The sequence below is a fragment of the Vicia villosa genome, linkage group LG3, assembly GCF_029867415.1.
Source record: "Vicia villosa cultivar HV-30 ecotype Madison, WI linkage group LG3, Vvil1.0, whole genome shotgun sequence".
Classification (NCBI taxonomy): domain Eukaryota; kingdom Viridiplantae; phylum Streptophyta; class Magnoliopsida; order Fabales; family Fabaceae; genus Vicia; species Vicia villosa.
Window position 1 is genome coordinate 89,499,089 of NC_081182.1, and position 20,833 is coordinate 89,519,921.

General features: G+C 35.6%; 1 protein-coding gene across 1 annotated transcript; it reads right to left on the reverse strand.

The window, feature by feature from the left end:
* Positions 1-260: 260 nt before the first annotated feature.
* LOC131662149 (disease resistance protein SUMM2-like) lies at positions 261-9,293 on the reverse strand. Its single transcript, XM_058931853.1, has 10 exons — positions 8,648-9,293; positions 7,920-8,014; positions 4,102-7,128; positions 3,517-3,756; positions 2,568-3,150; positions 2,028-2,203; positions 1,822-1,893; positions 1,180-1,246; positions 934-1,083; positions 261-855 (listed from the first exon to the last, which is right to left on the reverse strand). Exons 3-10 carry the CDS (start codon positions 7,126-7,128, stop codon positions 419-421), a joined length of 4,752 nt encoding a protein of 1,583 aa, XP_058787836.1. The 5' UTR covers positions 7,920-8,014; positions 8,648-9,293; the 3' UTR covers positions 261-418.
* Between the last annotated feature and the right edge of the window lie 11,540 nt (positions 9,294-20,833).

The following is a 20,833-nucleotide window of genomic DNA, read 5'->3' on the forward strand; positions in this document are numbered from 1 at the left end:
TGTATCAATACCAATTAACACGGTATATGATATTATTCAAGATTTATATTATACGGGGTGTTATAACCTCAGCCACTGCAAATGATATTTGAAATAGTTCAATAATGCTCTAGAACTTCGCAAGCAGTAAACACAAGTATCCTCTTGAAAACACTATATTTTAACAAGATATTCACACATGAAAGTTCAACTATAATGCACAATTTTATTATAACAACTGTTGTGCATATATTATTATTTCCTTCATCAAACTTAACATATATCAATAAACAATAGTTTTAAATACAGAAACATAATAAGATGGTTTATAAGTTCATTTCATATGAGAATTGACGAAACCTTACACCCAATGAAAATTCCCACATTGAAAAGCATAGCAAATTAGAAACGAAGGAATAGAGGTATAGGAAAATTTAGTCTAATAGCCAATAGGGGCGCTTAATACCCTTTTCTGTTGAATGATACTCTCCAAAACAGCTTCAGATGATGTCAATTGATGCTTCAGATTAGGAAACAAAATGCGCCTTTCGATACCATCCAACCAATCCTTATCAAAACCACATTTGCGCACATCTTGCAATAATTCAACAAATTCATAGTGGTTTGAACCTAACACATCCAGCACACTATGGGTTTGGAGGAATTTCAATAGCTCTGCCAGACAGTTGTAGGCATAACCCTTGTATCTGTTACTAAGTGAATTGTCCTTTAAAAGAACAGAAGGATGTTTATAAAGGAAATCAGTCAACAAAAATGAGTTCTCATAATCCAGATGCTTCTTCAAGACTAGTTGCTCAAGCTCCTTTGTGATCGGCAAAAAAGAACTTAACTCCTCTACTTTTTGAGAAGGGTCACCTGAAGGTATAGAAAATAATTATTAAGCCTCTTTGATCACAACAAAATTAATAAAAAAAAAATGAAAGCAGTAAATACCTTTAGAAGAAATTGATGGAAACTGAGATGCAAAAGGAGATGAGATGCTAGGAGAGGGTTTAGATTTGGAAAATATTATTTTATCATCGTTAGTAAATTGTTCCTCAATATTTGAGCTTACTTTCTTGAAAGCGTCACCATTTAGACAAACTGAACAAATTATGGGATAGGAACATGTGCAAAATCAAAATGGTGATGATTATTGAAGTAACATAAAAATAGAAAATATATTCAAAGACTCTCCACCTTCATCATTGGTTTCTGTTGTGGGACTGAACAAAGAGGTCGCCGCTATTTGGAAATCACCATCTTCCTGCATAGACTCAAAACATCAAATATATTTTAGTTTGGAAAAGCTTGATATTAAAAAGAAATGGGGAAAGAGGAAATTATAGTTAAACAAAATGACACTATTGAATATTTTACAACCCTCATATGGACATTTGAACTTGGCCCCTTACGGTCACAAAGTCAAACTCTTACTACTTAGCTGACATCTTAAATACGGAAGAGCCCGATTTTATTACCAAACAACAAGAACAACAACCAAACCTTATCCCACTAGGGAGGGTTGGCTACATGGATCAACTTCCGCCATAATGTTCTATCCAGGGCCATACGTTTATCTAACTTGTTAAGCTCGTGATCTTTCCTAATAACTTCTCTTAGTTTTCCTTGGTCTTTCTCTTAAGTTCGATTTTATTATCAATTGACTAAAAAAATAGAAAACAAGAATTTCAATGTTAAGCCTCCACAATTTCCAAGCAACAAAATCCCTGTACTTTGGATACAAGGTTTCTGCTAAATTTTTTTCCGGCATAGTAGAACCATCCAACTAATTTCATGGCATGCAAATGTTAATAAATTGTAATATATTTATAAGTTTACCTGAGGTTTGATGGTAGTATCAGTTTCTCCAAGTGAATGTTGTTGATCCATTGAATGTTCATTCATCAACACCTATAACAAGAAAGAACATAAGCATTAGCGATACGAAACTAGTAATATCCAAGGTAACTTGACAGTTAAAAATAAATCATGTCCTCAAACTTATTTTGGTTATTTAGGTGTTTGATATAGAGTATAGTATTGACCTGTGGCTGTGAAGAAGTCAATCTACTTCCTGATTCTGATGATGCTTCCGCTTGAACCCCAATTGCAAATTCTTGAGTATTTTCTGAACTTGGTTTTCCATTACAAGTATCATGGCTATCGCACACATTTACTAATTGTTGTAGTAGCGTGTGCAATTCCCAATATATACTAGCATCTATATCAAAATATTATAGATATATATTAACATCATTATATAGTAACTTGTTAGAACTTGGTAGTCATTGAGTTGAGAAGAAAGATAAGAGAAAGAGAGTTGGTTAGAGAAATTGAAATTATTAGTTGATGATTTCAATCTACACTCTTGATATTTATAGTCATAATCGTAATTACAAATCAAAATGTCTACTTTCAACTATAAATCATTATTTTCAATATTAAAAAAGAATATATCCTTATATTCTACTTAACTTTTGTCCCATTTGTCCCGTCAGTTATTTTTATAAATACTAGTATCGCATTATATGTAATTATTTGCGTCATTCATGTAAGTCTTGAAAAATATTTGATATAGTATGTACCTATGTTGTAAAGATAATCAATAATTTCAGAAATGTAATCCAATTTTGATGCTGAAGCCAAAGAGAGTTTATGACAGTTATGTACAAGACGAGTTTCTACAGCCTGAAAGTGCATTCCCTGAGCATGGCAGAGGTTTGGAAGATTGATAAATGCTACCATTTCCAGATTTGGAATCCCGAGTTTCTGTTCATCACCTTCAGTTTTGAATATTTCTTGTAGCTCATATGCTTCTTTAATAATCAGAACCTTTAACTTTGGAAGCTCTTTACATACTGAGGACTGAAAAACACATTTGAGCTTGTTGCAGTTTACTACAACAAGTATCTCTAGCTTTGGGAAGTATGTGTTTGTAGACTGAAAATTTATGGATTTTTCATTCTCCAAATCATCTTCAATAATATGCTTCAACTCTTTGCATTCTTCTATTCTTAGAAAAAACAATTCCGGTAGGCATCTTAATATTGATGTGGAAAACATGATTTCCAATTTTTCGCATCGGAATATTTTTATCTGTGAAAGTTGACTGAGGGAAAATGAATTTTTTGGACCAACCAAAAAACTCGTAGTCTCCTTAGTCAGATCCTACATTTTTGAGATTTGGTAAAAGTAAATAAAGAATATTTCATTTTTGATAATAGTTAAATTACAAACGATTAAAAGACATTACAAGCATTTTTCAAAACCAACAAAATTATTAGCGAGTTATTCTTTGTCAATTGCTTTCCGGACAAACAAGCATTTTGGTTCCTAATATTTAGCATAAAATTTATATATTTATATTTTTAAAACCATTTATAAAATTTATAGAAACAAATGATGTCACTACAAGAAATAATGATATTAACTACCGAAACATGGTATGAATATTTTTCATTTTGCAATCTCATGGAAATCAAAATATTTGATTAATTTCACAAACAACAAAGATATATTATGGAAAGACGGTACCTTCTTGATTGTAGAATCCAGAGATTGTGAAGCCGAATGAATTGTGAGATCACCAATAGATTTTATAGCAAATTGCAAGCAGTTATGAACATCAAGTTCTTCCAAATGTGGAAAGGTTGTGCGATAAAGTTTGGGACACGTGGCGACTAAACATGGCAGATTCCTAAGATGGAGACATTTCATTGCTGGAAGCTGAAGGTGAAATTCACTTTGATGATCTCCCTTGTCTATTACTATGTGCTGCAATTCATCACAGTTTTCAACATAAATACTGATTTTATCTTCGAAATAACAACCAATATAATCTCATTTATATTTGACATGAAGAGTGATTGTGTAGAAAAACATAGAACACGTTTCCGTATGTTAAGGGAATATGAATTTGATTCTCTCTTTTTTTGATAAATTATAAGTTCTCTCTTGTACAAGTCCTAAAGATGGCCTTATATAGTTTTTATATGGAGAACAGAGAAATTATTATTTTACAACAATCTCATATGTATTTGAACTTCATCTCTTAAAAGTACAATGTCAAACACTTTACCCCTTGGCTAAAAGATAATATGATAGAAGGTGAAGGCTTACCTGGTGTTGATCTTCAGAAACCAATGGGATTTCAGTCTTTGCAGTAGTCATTGACTTTTTACCAAAGCAACATATATTGGTCCATGAAAAGGGACTGCATTTCATAGGATCTGATTGTTGTTTTGGTTTGGAAGCGTTTCTAGAAATGGGAGAAGACGTGATAACATCATCACATTTTAGATAATTATTTATTAAATTATGGCCAAATATGTGTTGCAGCTTCTCACAATCATATATTATGATAGTTTCTAGTGATGGAAGATCCTGAACAGAGAGAAACGGGAATATATATTTTAATCCAGGACACTCATAAATATGAAGATCTTTAAGTTTTGGAAATATTGAGTCTTGACTCCTCTTGCGATCATTATTATCATCATCATCAAGAACTGTTTTTCTTCTCGATTCTTTCACTTTTCTTTCATCTATTATTATGTATTCAAGTTGCCTGCAGTCAATTATTACCAATTCCTCCAATGACACTAGGCTACGAGACGTGGTCAGTTCAAATAGGGAGAAGATCAACATCGGACATCGTATCAGTGACAAGCTCTTTAAATTGAAGAGGTTTAGGTTGCACGCGAATAAGCTTTGCAATTGATTGCATCCCTCGATGGTCAGTTTCTCTAAACTCTTCAGAGAATCAAAGGAAATGGGACCATTGCACAATTCTCTCAAACTTTCCATTTCTTCCAATTTTAGTACCACTAACTTGGAGAAGACAGTTGTTACTTGAGAATTATTATGCTTAGTGTCAATGAGACACTTAAGTTGTGAAATGCAACTCAATTTAAGCCTGACTAGATCATTCATACCATGATCCATAGGAACAATTTCAGGTATTATATTTACCCATTCCCACCAGATTTTTTTTAGTCTAAGAACCTCTACTACTTGTATACAGTCCTTCAGTAGTTTTTCAGATAGTAAATGTTCATCTTCTGGATATTCAAGAGACACAGATTTTGATAGAGAACCAATCTCATCATACCTCTTCCTATCATCCAATATAAATCTTTGTAACATTGGTAAGGATATTTCTCGGCAATAATCATTAAAACTGCCTACGAAATACAACTCTTCTAGTGAGGAGCATCCTTCAATCACTTTAAATGGATTATTCCTTATTATTTCACAATTTATCAGTTTTAACAATATAAGCTTCTGTAGTTTTGCCAGTCCTTCTGGCAATTCATTAATTTTACACCAATCCAAATCAAGTGTCTCAAGACTTTGTAGATTTCCCAAAATAGAGATATCACCCAAATCAACACCATTAACAAGAAGAGCTCGAATATTTTTCAACGATTGAATTGATTTAGGTAACGATACAGTTGGTGGATAAAAATCACTAATTAAGTGAAAAACGCGAAGGCCACTAATATTTTCAAAAAATGAATTTGGAACTTCATGTTTCTCGTCGTGAAAACCACCATCCATCTGCATTCTGACAATTAGAATCTGGAGCTTTGAACTATCAAGCTTGCAAGAAAGCACATCCTTTAGCTTTCCTTCGCAAAACAAATATTTAATATTCTTCTCCCTTTCAACCATTGCCTTTTGTTTTTTATCATACAACTTTATTGTTTGAATCTCTTTCTTTGCTATCCATTGGGCTGCATCACGAACCAAGTCATGCATTTTCACTCTATCTTGATCGACCTCCAACAATAAACAAGAATCTAGGAGTTTTTTTTTTGATATAACTACTTGACTTCGAGCATCATCGTAGTTGCCATAATTTTCCCCAAAAAGACCTGCTCCTATGCCATGTCTCATCAACCTTTCAGTAGGAATTTCTTCATCTTCTGGAAATACAGAACACAAAAGGAATAGTCTTTTGGACTTTCCATCATTCATATTATCATAGCTAAACTTCAAGCATTCATATATTTTAACCAAATCATCATCAATTTCGTGTATTGGTGCATGCTTCTTCAAGGATTTTAAGGCAACATCCCATTCTACCTGATGTTTTCCCTTCAAACTACTTGCGATAACAGCAATTGCAATTGGTAATCCTTGGCATTCATTTGCAATTTTAAAACCCTTGTCGAGCAAACTTTTAGATGAAATTTCAGTTAGACTAGCATGCCGTTTGAACATTTCCCATGCATCGTCTTGAGACAAGAACTCCAATCTGATTGTCTTACTGCATTCTAATTTGTTGCATACCAACACATTGCGTGTGGTTACAAGAATTCTACAACCATTGTGATTGTCACTATAGGGAATCCCTATTTCTTCAAAATCAATATCTCCCCAAACATCATCCAATATTAGAAGAATTTTTTCACCACTGGTTAATCCTTTCCAAAGTTTTTTGGATCGGTCTGATTCACTACATCCATCAAAAGTCAATCCCAAGGGTCCAGCAATATCATCTTGAATCTTTTTAATATTTGGAGAAAATGACACTGTTGTATCAATAATGTATGTAAATTGTTTGGATTGCTTAAGTTTCTTACCCACTTCTTTGGCCAATGTAGTCTTTCCAGTGCCGCCTATTCCTTGCAAACCGACTATATAATTGTTGTCATCTTTTAGTGCATCCAAAAGCTCTTTACATTTCGATTCTCTACTTTTAAAAGAAATATAGTGTCGGGATGAATATCGGTCAACATCTGGAAGAGGGGCAGGGAGTCCAATTCCAAGTTCCTTTCCGGTTTTCATAAGTTTTTTTATTTGGTCCTTCTTATTTGCCAATTCCTTTCCCCTTCTATATCGCCATATGCAATCAGGACATAATCCAAAAAAGCATTTTTTATTTGTTTTGGTGTCTTCTTGAATGATCTTATCAGCTTCTTCTTCCCAAAAAATAACATTATCTTGAACGTCATCTCCTCTTCTTTTTGCAACTTTAACACGTTGCCCAACAGTTGTTCTTTCCGCTTCCAACCAAGTTTTTTCTTCTTCAAATTCCTTAGCAATGCAAGTGAAACAACATATATAACGTAGTTCTTTCAGCACTCCATCTAACGATTTCTCCACATTTTTCTTCGCGTAATCAATTAGAAAACTCGTCATCTAAATCATTTACAGTCGGTCAAAGTTAGGGATGAATGTTTAACATTGCTTTGATATTTCAAAATTAAGCATAAATGTTCGACCATGCATAAAGTTAAACGAAATATTTTGGATTTAAGGTATTTAGGTGATGGGTCATGATGTGGGCATCCACATTGGGTCAAGAGTAACTACACAAGTGAGAGACACCACTTAAGACATTAGGTTCATGGGTCCTCTTAATCATATATTGATCGACCTCCACGTTTTTCAAGCAATGAGAGATTTTTAACTCACTCTTGTATCACAACAACCCCCTCAACTCATTCACTTATATGCTCTCCCTCAAAAATTAATATATGCCTCCACATCCCACACACTCCAAGGAACATTTTATCAAATTGTACATTAAACCAGCCATATATATAAAGTTTAAAGTAGGATTATTTTAACCATAAAAAAAAATTATGAATTGAGAGTATAAGAGATACTTCAACTCAATATGACATATAAATAAGTTTACCACCAAATCAAAACCCGAAGAATAACAAGACTATTCTAAAATCTCTATCAACAAAAAATAAAAACCATAATATAGCACTATGAAACAAATAAAATATGCATAGAATATCCAACAGTATAAAAAGGAATCATGTAATAATTAATTATAATATATTATGTAATTGCTTATGACAATAAGCAGAACAAAAAGAAAATAAACATAATTTTGTCTATGGTGATACAATGATTTTGGGTTATAAGCAAATATTTATATAAAAAAAAAAAAAAAACAATCATATGAATGGTCTTACCTTATTTTTATTTTCACCACTTTCAATGGAAGCTCAAGTTGAATGAACAATTAATCTTGTTTCTCCATTATGTAGTGCTCACTTCCGTTCAAGTTCTACAGCAAACAAAGAGCAGCAGATATTACATCATAATTCGTAATAGTTTAATATGATTTTAAATTTAATTTGCTTACATAAAATATAAAATAAATTCAGCTGATTATTATTAATTTATAAATTGAAAACATATTCTTAAATTTCTTTAATTCTTATGAAGTTATGAATGATATCAACCTAGAGGGAAGTGAGATAAAGGATCATCTCCATTGAATAGACTAAAAGGAAAATGAGATACAAAAGAATATACAAGTAGGACATAACAAGCAACCAGTAAAAAAAACTACAAAACTCAAGTTATGATGTAGGTACAGGGATGGTAGTCGGTGCGGGTACTAACATCGGTACGGAATATGGGCATATGGCATTAAAAAAAAGTGAATATATGGGTAAGTTAATAAAAAATAAAATTTTTTATGAGTATGAAAGTATATTGTCCGACTCACAGCAAAAACATCACTACAAAAATTTTTAAAAAACTAAAAATAGTGTTAAAGAAACAATAAGAAAAAATTAAAATACATAAATATACAAGATTAAAAAACTCAGTGATGGATTCTAGGTTGTGAGAAACAGCTAATTTTAAAAATTGAAAAATAAAATAAAAAAAAGGTCATATGATTGGAAATTACCTTATTTCCAACTTTGAGCTGAAGTTGTATGAACAATCTTGGGCTTTCTCCAAACAGCAGTAGCTAGTGTTAACTTCAATTCAAGTTCTCCTTTCTCTTTTTTGGTTTGTTACAACTCATGTATATGTTTTGTAGCCACAAATTTATGGTGGAGAAAAGACGAAGGGATGGAATAAAGTAAAATAGCGGTAATGTAAGGAAGAACATTATTACAAACACGTAAAGTGCATTCATTCATTGAGTGATGAAAACAAGTTAAGCAAAGCATAAATTGAACTTCCATCACAAAATCGGTTCATATTCCTTTTTGGAAAAACAAACTGACATGGGAGAAGAAAATAATCAAAAGGGGGAACAGTATGGGATCTTCCTTCACAAAATGGGGGTTTTGGTTAAAGGGAGAAGCAAAGAGTCAAAAGGGGGAACAGTAAGAACTCAATGAATGAATGTTCACACCGGCTTTCGTACATTTAAATGTATTATAATAAGTTATAATTTGCCTCAATGAAATGAAATGAATGAATTTACCTCAATATCTTCTTGAATCATAGGCTTCAAATATAAGTTGATGAAGCTTAAGTAGAGATTAAAGTTATCAAAGTCTATTAACTTGATGAGAGTGAGACTTCAGAGTCTTTAGAGTTCATAATCCAGAGACTTCTCTTGTTTGAATTATTAGAGGCATTCTGGATGAATGCTTGCAGATGCGTTGACTTAACAATTCAGAAGCTTGACATCTTTTAGCACACACTTTTGAATTTCTCCTTTGGTTCAGAGTGCATTTACTGTCGAGAGTTCAGAGTTTGCTTGTTTAGAGTCCATAGTCTCACTAGTCCAGAGTCCATAACTTGCTATTCCATAATCTGCGCACTTAACAAAACTGTTAGAGTACAAAATTATTCTTCATACATTATAGGCTTTGTTAACATCAAAACTTAAGGATACTTACGGAATCCAAACTTGTTCCAACAATCTCCCCCTTTTTGATGATGACAAAATCATGTATTTTGATGAACAATTTTTACTTGGATTAACATATATTAAAACTTCAGAGTTAGGTTTGTAAGCTCCCCCTAAGTTTTGTACTTCTCAAAATTCATCTCAACATCTTCTGAATGAGGTTTGTAAGCTCCCCCTGAGTTTTACACTTGCCAAAATTAATCTCAGCTTCTTCAGAGTGAGGTTTATAAGCTCCCTTGAGATGAGACTAGGATATTTTTGAAAAGCCTGAAAATTGTAATCAGAGTGATAGTGGATACTCACTTGGTTAACATAGATCCATTTTCTCATATATTATCAGAGTCAGAAAAAACAAATATCTTTGGGTTTTCCACTAAATAATAGTATAGAATGTTTGGGTTTCTTATTATGGAATTGTTAGCTGCAAATTCGACGCTCACCGAGAGGAGTATATTTAGGAGATAAAGGATTAAATTTTATGGAAACAGATTCACTTCGACGATCATGGAGATTCACTTCGACTGATAATTAGTCATGCTGATGGACTGAGTATGTTATCCCGGACTTAGAAATATTTCAAGGCACTTGGACTTGGAAATTGAAGAAGCGAATTCAAAATAGGTCATTGGAGGGATATTTGGCCTTATCTATCTTCAAAAAGGATGCGTGGAAGCTTACAAGAAGCGAAGCGCATGCAGACAAGAAACGTGTCATCATTAAGAGTAGAAGACCATTGTAGTCGAAATAGTACTAGATTTTCCGTGTGTTTAACATTGTACAAATCCTCAAAATATACTCAAAATATCTAGTGTATTGAGGAAAGAGTTTTCTATGAGAATGTACATTTGAAACACCACTTATTTCAGTCATAAACAGTTATTTACATTCATCATCTTTTTACAATTTTTCTTTTATCCTTTATATCGAAAACCTTTACTTTCTAGTCCAAATTTACTTTCCTTGTCATTTACTTCCCTTATCCTTTAATTTTCCTAGTCCTTTACTTTTAAACACATACCTTTACAGCCATTTATTTTCTTTTTCTTTAAGATTAGACGCACATTTAGGCCTAGAAAACCTAAATTTATAGAACTTTAATACAATTGTCTTTAGGATCAATTTAGTCGATCCTACGAGTAATCAAAGTTTATAATTTCAGAGGATTAACACTTGTTTACCAAAATCAATGGTAAACAAATTGGTACGCCTAGTGGGACATGTTGTGTCCGGTTCAAAATTTGATAAAATTTTGTCAGTTTTACAAGATTAACTTCCCTTCAGATTTCGTTGTATGAGATTGAGGAGTGGTAGGGTAGCCAGAAGTAATGAACTCATACCCAGAAGGAAAAACGTTAGAAGGATGGTCAATCCACCAACTAACAATGTAGAACAACCTCCCCTATCAAATGTGTCTGAAGCAATACCATCCACAGTGAGTACAACATCAATCCTGTTAAATGCGCAAAGTAGACCGATTTTATCCCTAATGCAAACACAAGGTCAATCGGTGACCCCAAGACCAGGGGAAATAATAATACTAGGCCAACATATGTGCCTGGATTCACAATGTCACCAAATGGTCGCGAACAACCATATGGCAAGCCAACTTCTATAATTGAAAATTTTCATAACAGTGTATCAATGTTTTCTGAACCGGTGGCGACATCATTTTCGCCATTACAAGGGTTTGGATCAGTTGTGAATAATTTGGGTTGAAATATCCACAACCCAGGGGCAGGATTTTCTGCCCAATTACCCGCATTTACAAAAAATTCTGGTGCAATATTAAGATAACAAATGGATGAGAGTAACCATGATATAGTTAACATGCTTACCCAACATATGGGTACAATTTTTAATCCTTTAATACAAAATACCACCCAGACTAATCAACAATTGGCAGCGCAAATTGACGTGCATTGCAGATTTCTTAGGCGCTCCCTAGGCACAAATTTGACAACCCCGTCGAAAATGGATGGTAAAAAACCAAGGATGTATCCTAGAGGAAGATCTAACCATTAACCAGGCCCAACATTTTGTACCACATACGGTGAATTGGATCAGGGCCAAAACGGCAAACCTCATAGGATCGAACAACAAATACATTGGAAGAGGGAAGCCCCCAAGGATAGTTATGGTTAACAGTAACTAAAATGCTGACGAAGTCGGTCATCATATTAGGAACGATGGCGTCGTAGTAGAGAATAATTTGGCAGCCATGGTCGGAAGGATTATGGCACAAAAGTGGGTAACTATAGGCCTCCACATGACCAATTATACATACCCTTAGTCTGAATACATTTTGCCAGCTGAACTCCCAAGAGGATGCAAAGTCTCAAAGTTCACTAAATTCTCTAGTGATACTAGTGATTCAACTGTCGAACACATAGTCAGGTATCTAACTATGGCTGGGGATATTGCGAACAATGAAGACTTGAGAATAACATATTTCCCAAGTAGCCTTGTAACACCCCATTTCTACCTGGTAATTATAACAAAAATCAGAGTATAAAAAATCCAACCAATACATAGATATCATATTTACAACTTAATCACAACGGCATAACGCATTCAAAACAGATACATAACACTTTTGAAATGAACGAACTTATAATGACCTGGCTAGTCTTGAAAACAATAACTCAACTTTAATTAACCATGCAGCGGATTCTCAGCTTTAAACTCCAAATAAAACATAGCATCTTGCTTCAACATAAAACAACTTCAAAAATAACAAGTCTTAATGAAACAACTAAAAAATTCAGCAATAGAAACAAATGAACAATAATAAAAGCATGAGTTTGTCCCCCTGAGTGCTACGTATCAGAGCGACAACACCAACTCGACCTCATGGTAACTAAGTCTTCACTCACTGCGCCTGTCTGCGGATCACCTGCACGTTACCAGTATAAAGGCAACGACCAACAAGAAAAGGGTGAGATATCTATCGATAAAATTGAGATTATGATAAATAATATATTAGAGTTAGATCATAAAAATTACCACATCGCGGTATTATCGTCACAATTCACTTTACATCATTATATCCAACAAACGATTCAATTCACAATACAAGTCACAACACTTCACATAAATCAATACTCATGCAATATAGAATGAGACACTAACAAACGCACATGCATAAGCCTTCGTCACAAATGTAAATGTATGTGACTCGATGAATGCAACATCACATACACAATCAACAAAAATCGTCGCGGGGCATACACCTTTATCACTGTTATTACCAACAAATATACAGTAATTCATCGTCACCACAGTCCCTGCATCTTTACTTTACGAACAAAATACTAACAGCACATCATCAAGGATATACATACATTACAAAGAAAAAATAGCAGCATAAAAAATGTTCCCGACATAGTCCTTGCTAAAATACACTGCATAGTGTTAGCTGAAGATTTCGTTTTGTAATATTTGTCCTTCGAAGAAGTGGAAAATCGAAGATGGTTACTGATGGCCATCCTTTAAAAATAAAAGAATGGCTACTGATGGTCATGCTTCGAGAATAAAGATTTCTAAGTTCGTTATGAAGATAGTGAATACTGAAAACTAGTGAAAGTATGTGTCTTCGGGGACTTAGACAAAATTTATAAAATATATTCAAGTATTACTACTTAGCGTGTTTTCGTAGTGTTTTTAAATACACTGCCACGCGTCGAAGACGGACTCAGGCGGGAAGATTTGATATTCGAAGACGGTTTCGTAACTGTCCAAGTAACAGATGGCGTCGCTAGAAGTTCTTATGAGAGACGTGGCAGCAGATTAGTGTAGGACCGTTAAGGTCGAAACTAGTATAAATAGGAGTCTTAATGTTAGGATTCTGTGTGTTCATTTTGTACAAATCACTCACATATTTACTCAAGTATCAAGCGTTAAGAGAAAGAGTTCGTTGAGAAAATGTACGTATGACACCACCACTTTAATACATGTGTATTATCTTTCGTTTTTAAATATCTTCCAGAATTACTGCATTTCGTTTACTTCTTGCCATTTACATTTCTGTATCTTTACTTTAATGTCATTTACTTTCGAATTACTTTCATGTTATTTACTTTCAAAGTCTTTAACGTTTCTGCATTTTAAGATTCCTTACGTTTTAATAGTCCTTTTAATTTCATATGTTATGTTACTTATCTTCTCGTTGAAATCACACTTACATATAACAAAGTGATTATCAAGATTATTTGTTCTTTAATCGAACAACGCTTATTGAAGAAGACGAATCATGAATATGGTTCGAATGAACATTGATAACAATCTTCTTGACTATGTGTCCTAGGATCAATCTAGTCGATCCTGCGAGTAACCAAATCATATTTATTATAGTTTGGAAGACTAGCGGTTGTTTACCGGAAATCACCGTAAACAAATTGGCACGCCCAGTGGGACTGTGTCAAGCGGATTGTTTTAATCAATTGCTTTATTTTTGTCTAGACAATATCAAGATCTTGTATGAACCTTAGGAACGGTAAATTAAAGAACAGTGCACAACCGATTCCCAAACGAAGGTACAACAAGAAAATGGCCGCTACGGCCAGTGCAGGGGGTGATCGAGATCCCCCACAAGGTTCAGGATCAGGAGCGGCAAATTCGACTTCCACTCAAGGAACACGGGATGCAACGGGTCCGAATGGATCGAGACCTGCAGATAATTCCCAGGCTATGCCTGAAACTAATACAGGACCCTCAGGGACTACTCCAGTTTTAGTGTCGACAACCGCACCCTCATCCACAAGTCCAGAAGACGTACTGTTTTCATCGACAAATGCTGCAAATAATTTGTCTGGTCAAGGCACGAATTCTACTTTCGAATGGAGACCAAATAGTTCATATGGAATGCCATACCCATATGAACAGGCGTACGAGGGGCAGGATCTATATATGCCCCAACTAACAATACGACATTTTCACCGAATGTTAGTTCAGTGGGTCGAAGTGCACACAACACTAGTTTTTCTACCCAGGTGCCCCACTTTACCACAAATAACCAAGCAGCATTTCGACAAGAAATGGATGCAAGCAACCATGATATGGTAGGGGTTTTGGCCAGAGAATTGACTTCAGTTTTAAGCCTACTAATGGCAAATGTTACTACTACAAATAGAGAAAACGTGGAGATTTTCCAAAAGATATCATCTCAAATGAATCGAATGGCAGAGTTCATGGGAGTAACACCACCTAAAAGGAAAGACAAACAGCCTTCGAATCAAGAAGAGAGGCCCATTTTGGAACGTGTACAAGATAATGTTCCGTCATCTAGGACAGCCACTAGGGATGTAGGCCCCTCACGAAGAACAGAGACGTTCGAAGGAACTCCAGTAATTAACTTAGAAGCTTCAAATCAAAGAGCCGTCCCCGTTCGACAGGAAACGGAGGAAGAGCGACCCAGATTGAGGATTGTGGGTAGGAACGAACACCCAGATGAGGTTGTCCAAAGAGTCAGAAGAGAAAATATGGCTACAGAAAATAACTTAACTGCCATGATAGAAAGGGTTATGGCCAATAATGGCCTTAGTACTGGACTTAGACGTCCAAATTATACATCCCCTATATCAGATTATATCATGCAGACAGAATTGCCTAGGGGCACTAAGGTACCCAAATTTACAAAATTTTCAGGCGAAACTAATGAGTCAACGGTGGAACATATTGCTAGATATTTGACAGAAGCAGGAGACTTAGCGGGAAACGAGGATTTAAGGATCAAATATTTCCCTAGTTCGCTGACAAAGAATGCCTTCATTTGGTTCACTACTTTGCCACCAAATTCGATAGATGCATGGGCATACTTAGAAAGGCTTTTCCATGAGCAATTCTATATGGGCCAAACTAAGATAAGTTTGAAAGAATTGGCCAATGTTAAAAGAAAATTCACAGAAACAATTGATGACTATTTGAATAGGTTCCGTCTGTTGAAATCAAGGTGTTTTACAACAGTCCCAGAGCATGAACTTGTCGAAATGGCTGCAGGTGGTCTAGATTATTCAATAAGAAAGAAACTAGATACCCAATACCTTAGGGACATGGCCCAATTAGCAGACAGGGTTCGGCAGGTCGAACGCCTGAAGGCAGAAAAAGTTAGGGCGAATAAAAGTTATAAGAAGGAAAGAGTAGCGTACGTCGAAGCCGAGGACGCTGATGATGAGTCTTTCAATGACTCATATAGCCCTGAAGAAGTCGAAATAGACTTAGCTGAGTTGAAAGAAGCGCCACCTTATGCCTGTAAATTGTTAAATCCTGCAAATGGAAAAAACCCAGTAGAAAACGATAAGAATGATAGGTTCCCTAAGAAAACTTATACATTCGACATTACCAAGTGTGATGAAATATTTGATTTATTGGTAAAAGATGGCCAAATGATACTACCTCCAAATTCCAAAATTCCCCCGTTGGAGCAACGGAAGAAAAGAGGTTTTTGTAAATATCATGGGTTTTTAGGCCATAAAACTTCTCAATGTTTCCTTTTCAGGGATCTAATTCAAAATGCTCTCAATGATGGAAGGTTGAAGTTTGCTGACAAGACCAAGAGTCATATGAGGGTCGATACCAATCCCCTGAACATTGCTGACGCCAGCCTCTGTGAGGTAGAAGATATCAACATGGTGGAGGCATCTGAAGTTGAAGTTGTGGAAACTAAAACAATGTTCAATGGAAAGCAGGCTACTGAAAGCCTAAATGGTGACATAGTCTTCAACACTGATGTTGAAGAATCTTCCAAGACGGAAATAATTGAAGCATCGAAGGAAGAAAACAGTGAGGCCACTGAAGACCTCAGGATGAAACTCCAGAAAATCCAGATCTCTGAAGTTCCTCCAGCAGCGGTTAACATGGTCAGCGCCAGACGCCCAGTGTCTGAATTTGGCGAACTAGAGACATGGCTGTCGCACGCTCGCGAAAAAATGAACAGAGTCGCCACCAATATATTTATCCCATAAGGGAAAGGAATATCAGAAAACCTAACAAAGGAAGGAACAGGGTCTTGCGACCAGAGAATCAAGGTACGGGAGTCGGTTACGCGAGGGGAAGGTATTAGCACCCCTCGCGCCCATCGTACTCGATGGTATCCACCTATGTTTGTTTCTATCTAAAGGGTGTGTATCTATGTCTATGTCTAAATGCGAAATGAATGCAAAATGTAGGGAAAATAAAGAATTGTACTCGCACGGGCCCTACCCCGCTGCCTACGTATCCTTTTCAGGAATCAGAGTTACCGTAGCTCGGCTAAAGATTTTCTGTTTGTTTTTGTGTTTTTTAATTGGGCGGAGTCAACGTTCACGTTCTTGCATAAGGGAAGACCTACGATGCGTACGAACGGAAATGACATTGCCCTTAAGTGCCAACGAGGCAAAAGAAAAAGAAATGATTGGTTTGTGTCTTTTAGGATAGATGAGTGATGAACAGTTCCCAATACCGGGCCACTCACCACTTTCTCTACTTTGCTTTAGTCTGAACCATTGTTAGATGTTTTAAAGTGTTTTTGGTTGTGTATTTTTTAAGGGAATTTACTTCACGATTCGAATCACATAAAATGTATAATGATCGAGAAGCAGATTAGAGAATGAATCCCACTCACTTCCATCCCATTATGTAATGTTTGAGAAACAGATTAGAGAATGAATCTCACTCATTTCTCTCCCATTAATTAATGTTTGAGAAACAGATTAGGGAATGAATCCCACTCGTTTCTCTCCCATTAAGTAGTGACCGAGAAACAGATTAGGGAATGGATCCCACTCGTTTCTATGCCACTAAGTGATTGAGAAACAGATTAGGGAATGAATCCCATTCATTTCTCTATCACTTTCTTAATGTGATTCGCATCTTCCTTTTATTAAGCATTTTAAAAGAGTTGAAAAGGAAAAGAATGCAATAGGGGACTAATCCTAAATTCTAATCTATGTTGTCTGTACAAGTCTAAATCCTAATGTTAACATGGGGTAGATTCTATAAGAAGCATACAAGTGATATTAACAAGGTAGGCCAAAAATAAGGCCAAAATTACAAGCAACAAAGTCATACAACAATTATACAAAACGAGCATGGAAATAGCACAAAACGATTCAAGCATTAGTACAAAAATGAAACTAAAAAAAAACTACTATTTTTATGGCTTATTGGTGTTAAGGGAATTCTAGTTCAAGTTTAAATTGTATTAAAAAACCTAAATTCTAATAAGCCTAAACTAGTATTTTTATGGTTTTCTATGTCATTTTTATTACTTAAAAATCAAGCAAAAATTATGATTCTAAATGTTATTATTATCCAAAACTCTAATGAGAAAATATGATTTTATATGCTTTTATTGTCTAAAAAAAATAGAACAAGACCTATGTCAAAAATCTAAATTCTAACAAGAAAACTAGTGATCAGGGGGGTTAAAATGGAAATGATGGTGTCAGTAGTAAATGGGGCGCAGGCCCAGACAAAGAGCCCAACATAGTTTTTGTTGTAGTTTTTGGGAAATGCCAAAAATGGCGTCCGGGCCTCAGAGGGAGGTGCAATCAGAAATTCGGCCCAAGGGATTTTTGTTTTATTCAGATTTTCAAACAGGAGCAATGGGCTAAAGGGGTGAACCTAGCAATTCGGTGAAGCCCATGGAGTTTGATCCGGTTCAACTCAACAATTATTCAGATTCTTATTCCAATTAATTCTAATTAAACTCTAATTAGCAGCTACTAACCCAATTAAAACTAACTAACTATAATGTTAATTAAAAAGAAAAGAAAAGGGATTAGGGCTAGAGTGTGTGACCTTTCATATTCACGTTCATTTTCTCTTCCACGAGCATACAACGGCGGCGACGGCGGCAAGGGCGCGTCTTTCCCTCCGATACACCTTGCAGCATCGTCCGATAACCCCACTCCGTTCTCGATCTCCGACTCACACAATGCAATCACCGGCCGAACACACTCCGATGGTGCTTCAATCGGCGATCGTGTTGGATAGAGGACCCGAGAATCTTCAAGAAATGCTTCGTGAATTTGCCTTCACCTCTTCTTATTTTCCCTTCTTCGGATTTCTCGTCATGTGAGCCTTATCGAGCTCCTGCTGATGTTCGTTGTTGATTGCAGATTCGTCGAGTTGCGTTTTGCGTCGCGAACAGACGTTGACGATTGATGAAGATGAAGTAGAATTCTGTGAATGATGGAGGTTATCGGTGATTATCGATGAAGATTGTTGTGGTCCTTTTCTTTTCTGTTTTGCAGGTTTGGTGATGATGGAAGGTGAGAGAAGATGAAGTGAGTTGTGATGAAGATCGAAAGAGAATTTGGTTGCCGCAGATTGGTACGAAGGTGATGATGAACCGATAACGCTTTCTTTGTTTCTTTTTGTTGTTCTGATTCGGGATTCCTTTGATTTTGCAGAGTTTTTGAGGACTTGATGGATGAAGGTTATTGAGAAGAATACGAATCCTTTCGAATTGATGACTCTTGTTTGAAGTTTGAGGTGTGATTGAAGGTTGAGGATCGAGGAGAGGAGTTGAAGATTTTCTGAGAAGGTGGTAGAAGATGAAGAGAGAATTGATGGATTCTGTTATGGTTCCATTACAGGTTTGTTATCTCTCTCTTTCTCTCTCTCTCTCGATTTTCTTCTTTTTTTCTGTTATCTGTTTCTAGAGAATGAGGGATGGTGAAGTGGTGTCTGTGATGTGAAGCAGGGTGAAAGAAGTGGTGGGAGTGTGAAGTGGCGTGAAGAGTTCTGAATGATAGTGGTCCTGGTTTTATAGAAGCTCCTCAGGTTCGTTTCATTCTGATTTTTTCTGTAATTTCTTCTCCTCTTTCTGTTATCAGCTGTTAGTAACTGCTGCAGTTAGTTATAGGTTAGTTATGATTCTGTTTGATGAGCTGGCAGGTTAGTTATGATTCTGTTTGATGAGCTGGCAGGTTAGTTATGGGGAGTTTGAATCTGTTAGGAATTAGTTTATAGGCGGTTAGTTAGGTAGTTGGAATCGGTTACAGGTGGTTTTTAATTCTGTTATGGACTAACTAGTTCGTTAGGGAGTTAGTTACTAGATTTTTGTGAAGTTAGGAAATGGTAAGGCTTGAAAAGAAAACAGTTAGTTAGTGAGGTTTTTTTTGACAGTTGAAAGATTAAAGGATGTGTGTATGTATGCAGGTACAGAGCTGGATGGTAGAGTGGGACTGTTATGAATTGCTGTATGTGGTTGTTTATGTAAAGCTGAGTTTTGTCTTCTTTTCTTTTTTGTATGACTCTTATGGAGCTGATACTGCAGTGTCGTGCAAACGATGAGGTCGAGTTGAAATCGCTGTTACCACGAAATTGCGGAAGATTTGTGAAGCCGCGTTGCGGTGTTGCTGAACCAGACTGGAACTGACTTCTTTTCTATCAGAAACTTCTTCAGAATACCTAGAAGAATTGGAACTGATGTGCTGGCAGTTTTGGTTTTCTTTGATTTGCTTGTGCAGGTTTGTTTGGAAGCCTTTTTGCATTGATTCTCTTTGACTGAACCTAGTTCCTTTTCTTGAATTTGAAATATTTCCTTCTGAATAATGGAGGCAGCTATGGCTTTGATGCGAGTATTTAATGGTCCTGTTTGAAACTAGTTTGAGCTGAATGGTGTAGGTCGAAGACAAATGCAAGATCGGTTTAGAATTGGCAGACAGGAAGTAACTTTATATATGGCCTTGTTCATGGTTATGATATGGTATATGTAGGGTTTTGAATGTCTTAGTAAGGTGCAGGGCTGTTATGAATATATATACAGGGTGTTGGTTATTTTTGTATGATGGAAAAATATGGTTTGAGTAAATGAATGGTTAATGCTAGACTGTGGTATGGTTTATATGTGTATGTTTGGATTTTGTTCCTTTTTTGTACTGTTTGGGATGCAGGGGTGATTTGAATTTGAATGCATTAGTTTTGGAATGTGTTCATGTTATATTCAGGTTTAGAATGGGGCTGACTCATGTTTAACCTTGCAGGATTTGATGGTATTTGTTGCAGCATAAGTGAGTGAGAACTGAGGAATTGCAGCAGCAAGGTCATATTGGCTTGGAATGATGAAGTGAGGCTTTGGCAAAGTTTTAAAGGAAGAGTGGCATGCAGTTTTAGGATCAAAGAAGAACAAGGGCTTATTAGAACAAGGCAGACAAAATCAATTTGAATCAAGTTGTGTGACTATTTGAATATGCTCTTAGAATAGGCGGTTCAAGGTTTATATTTGTATAAATTTCTTGTAGA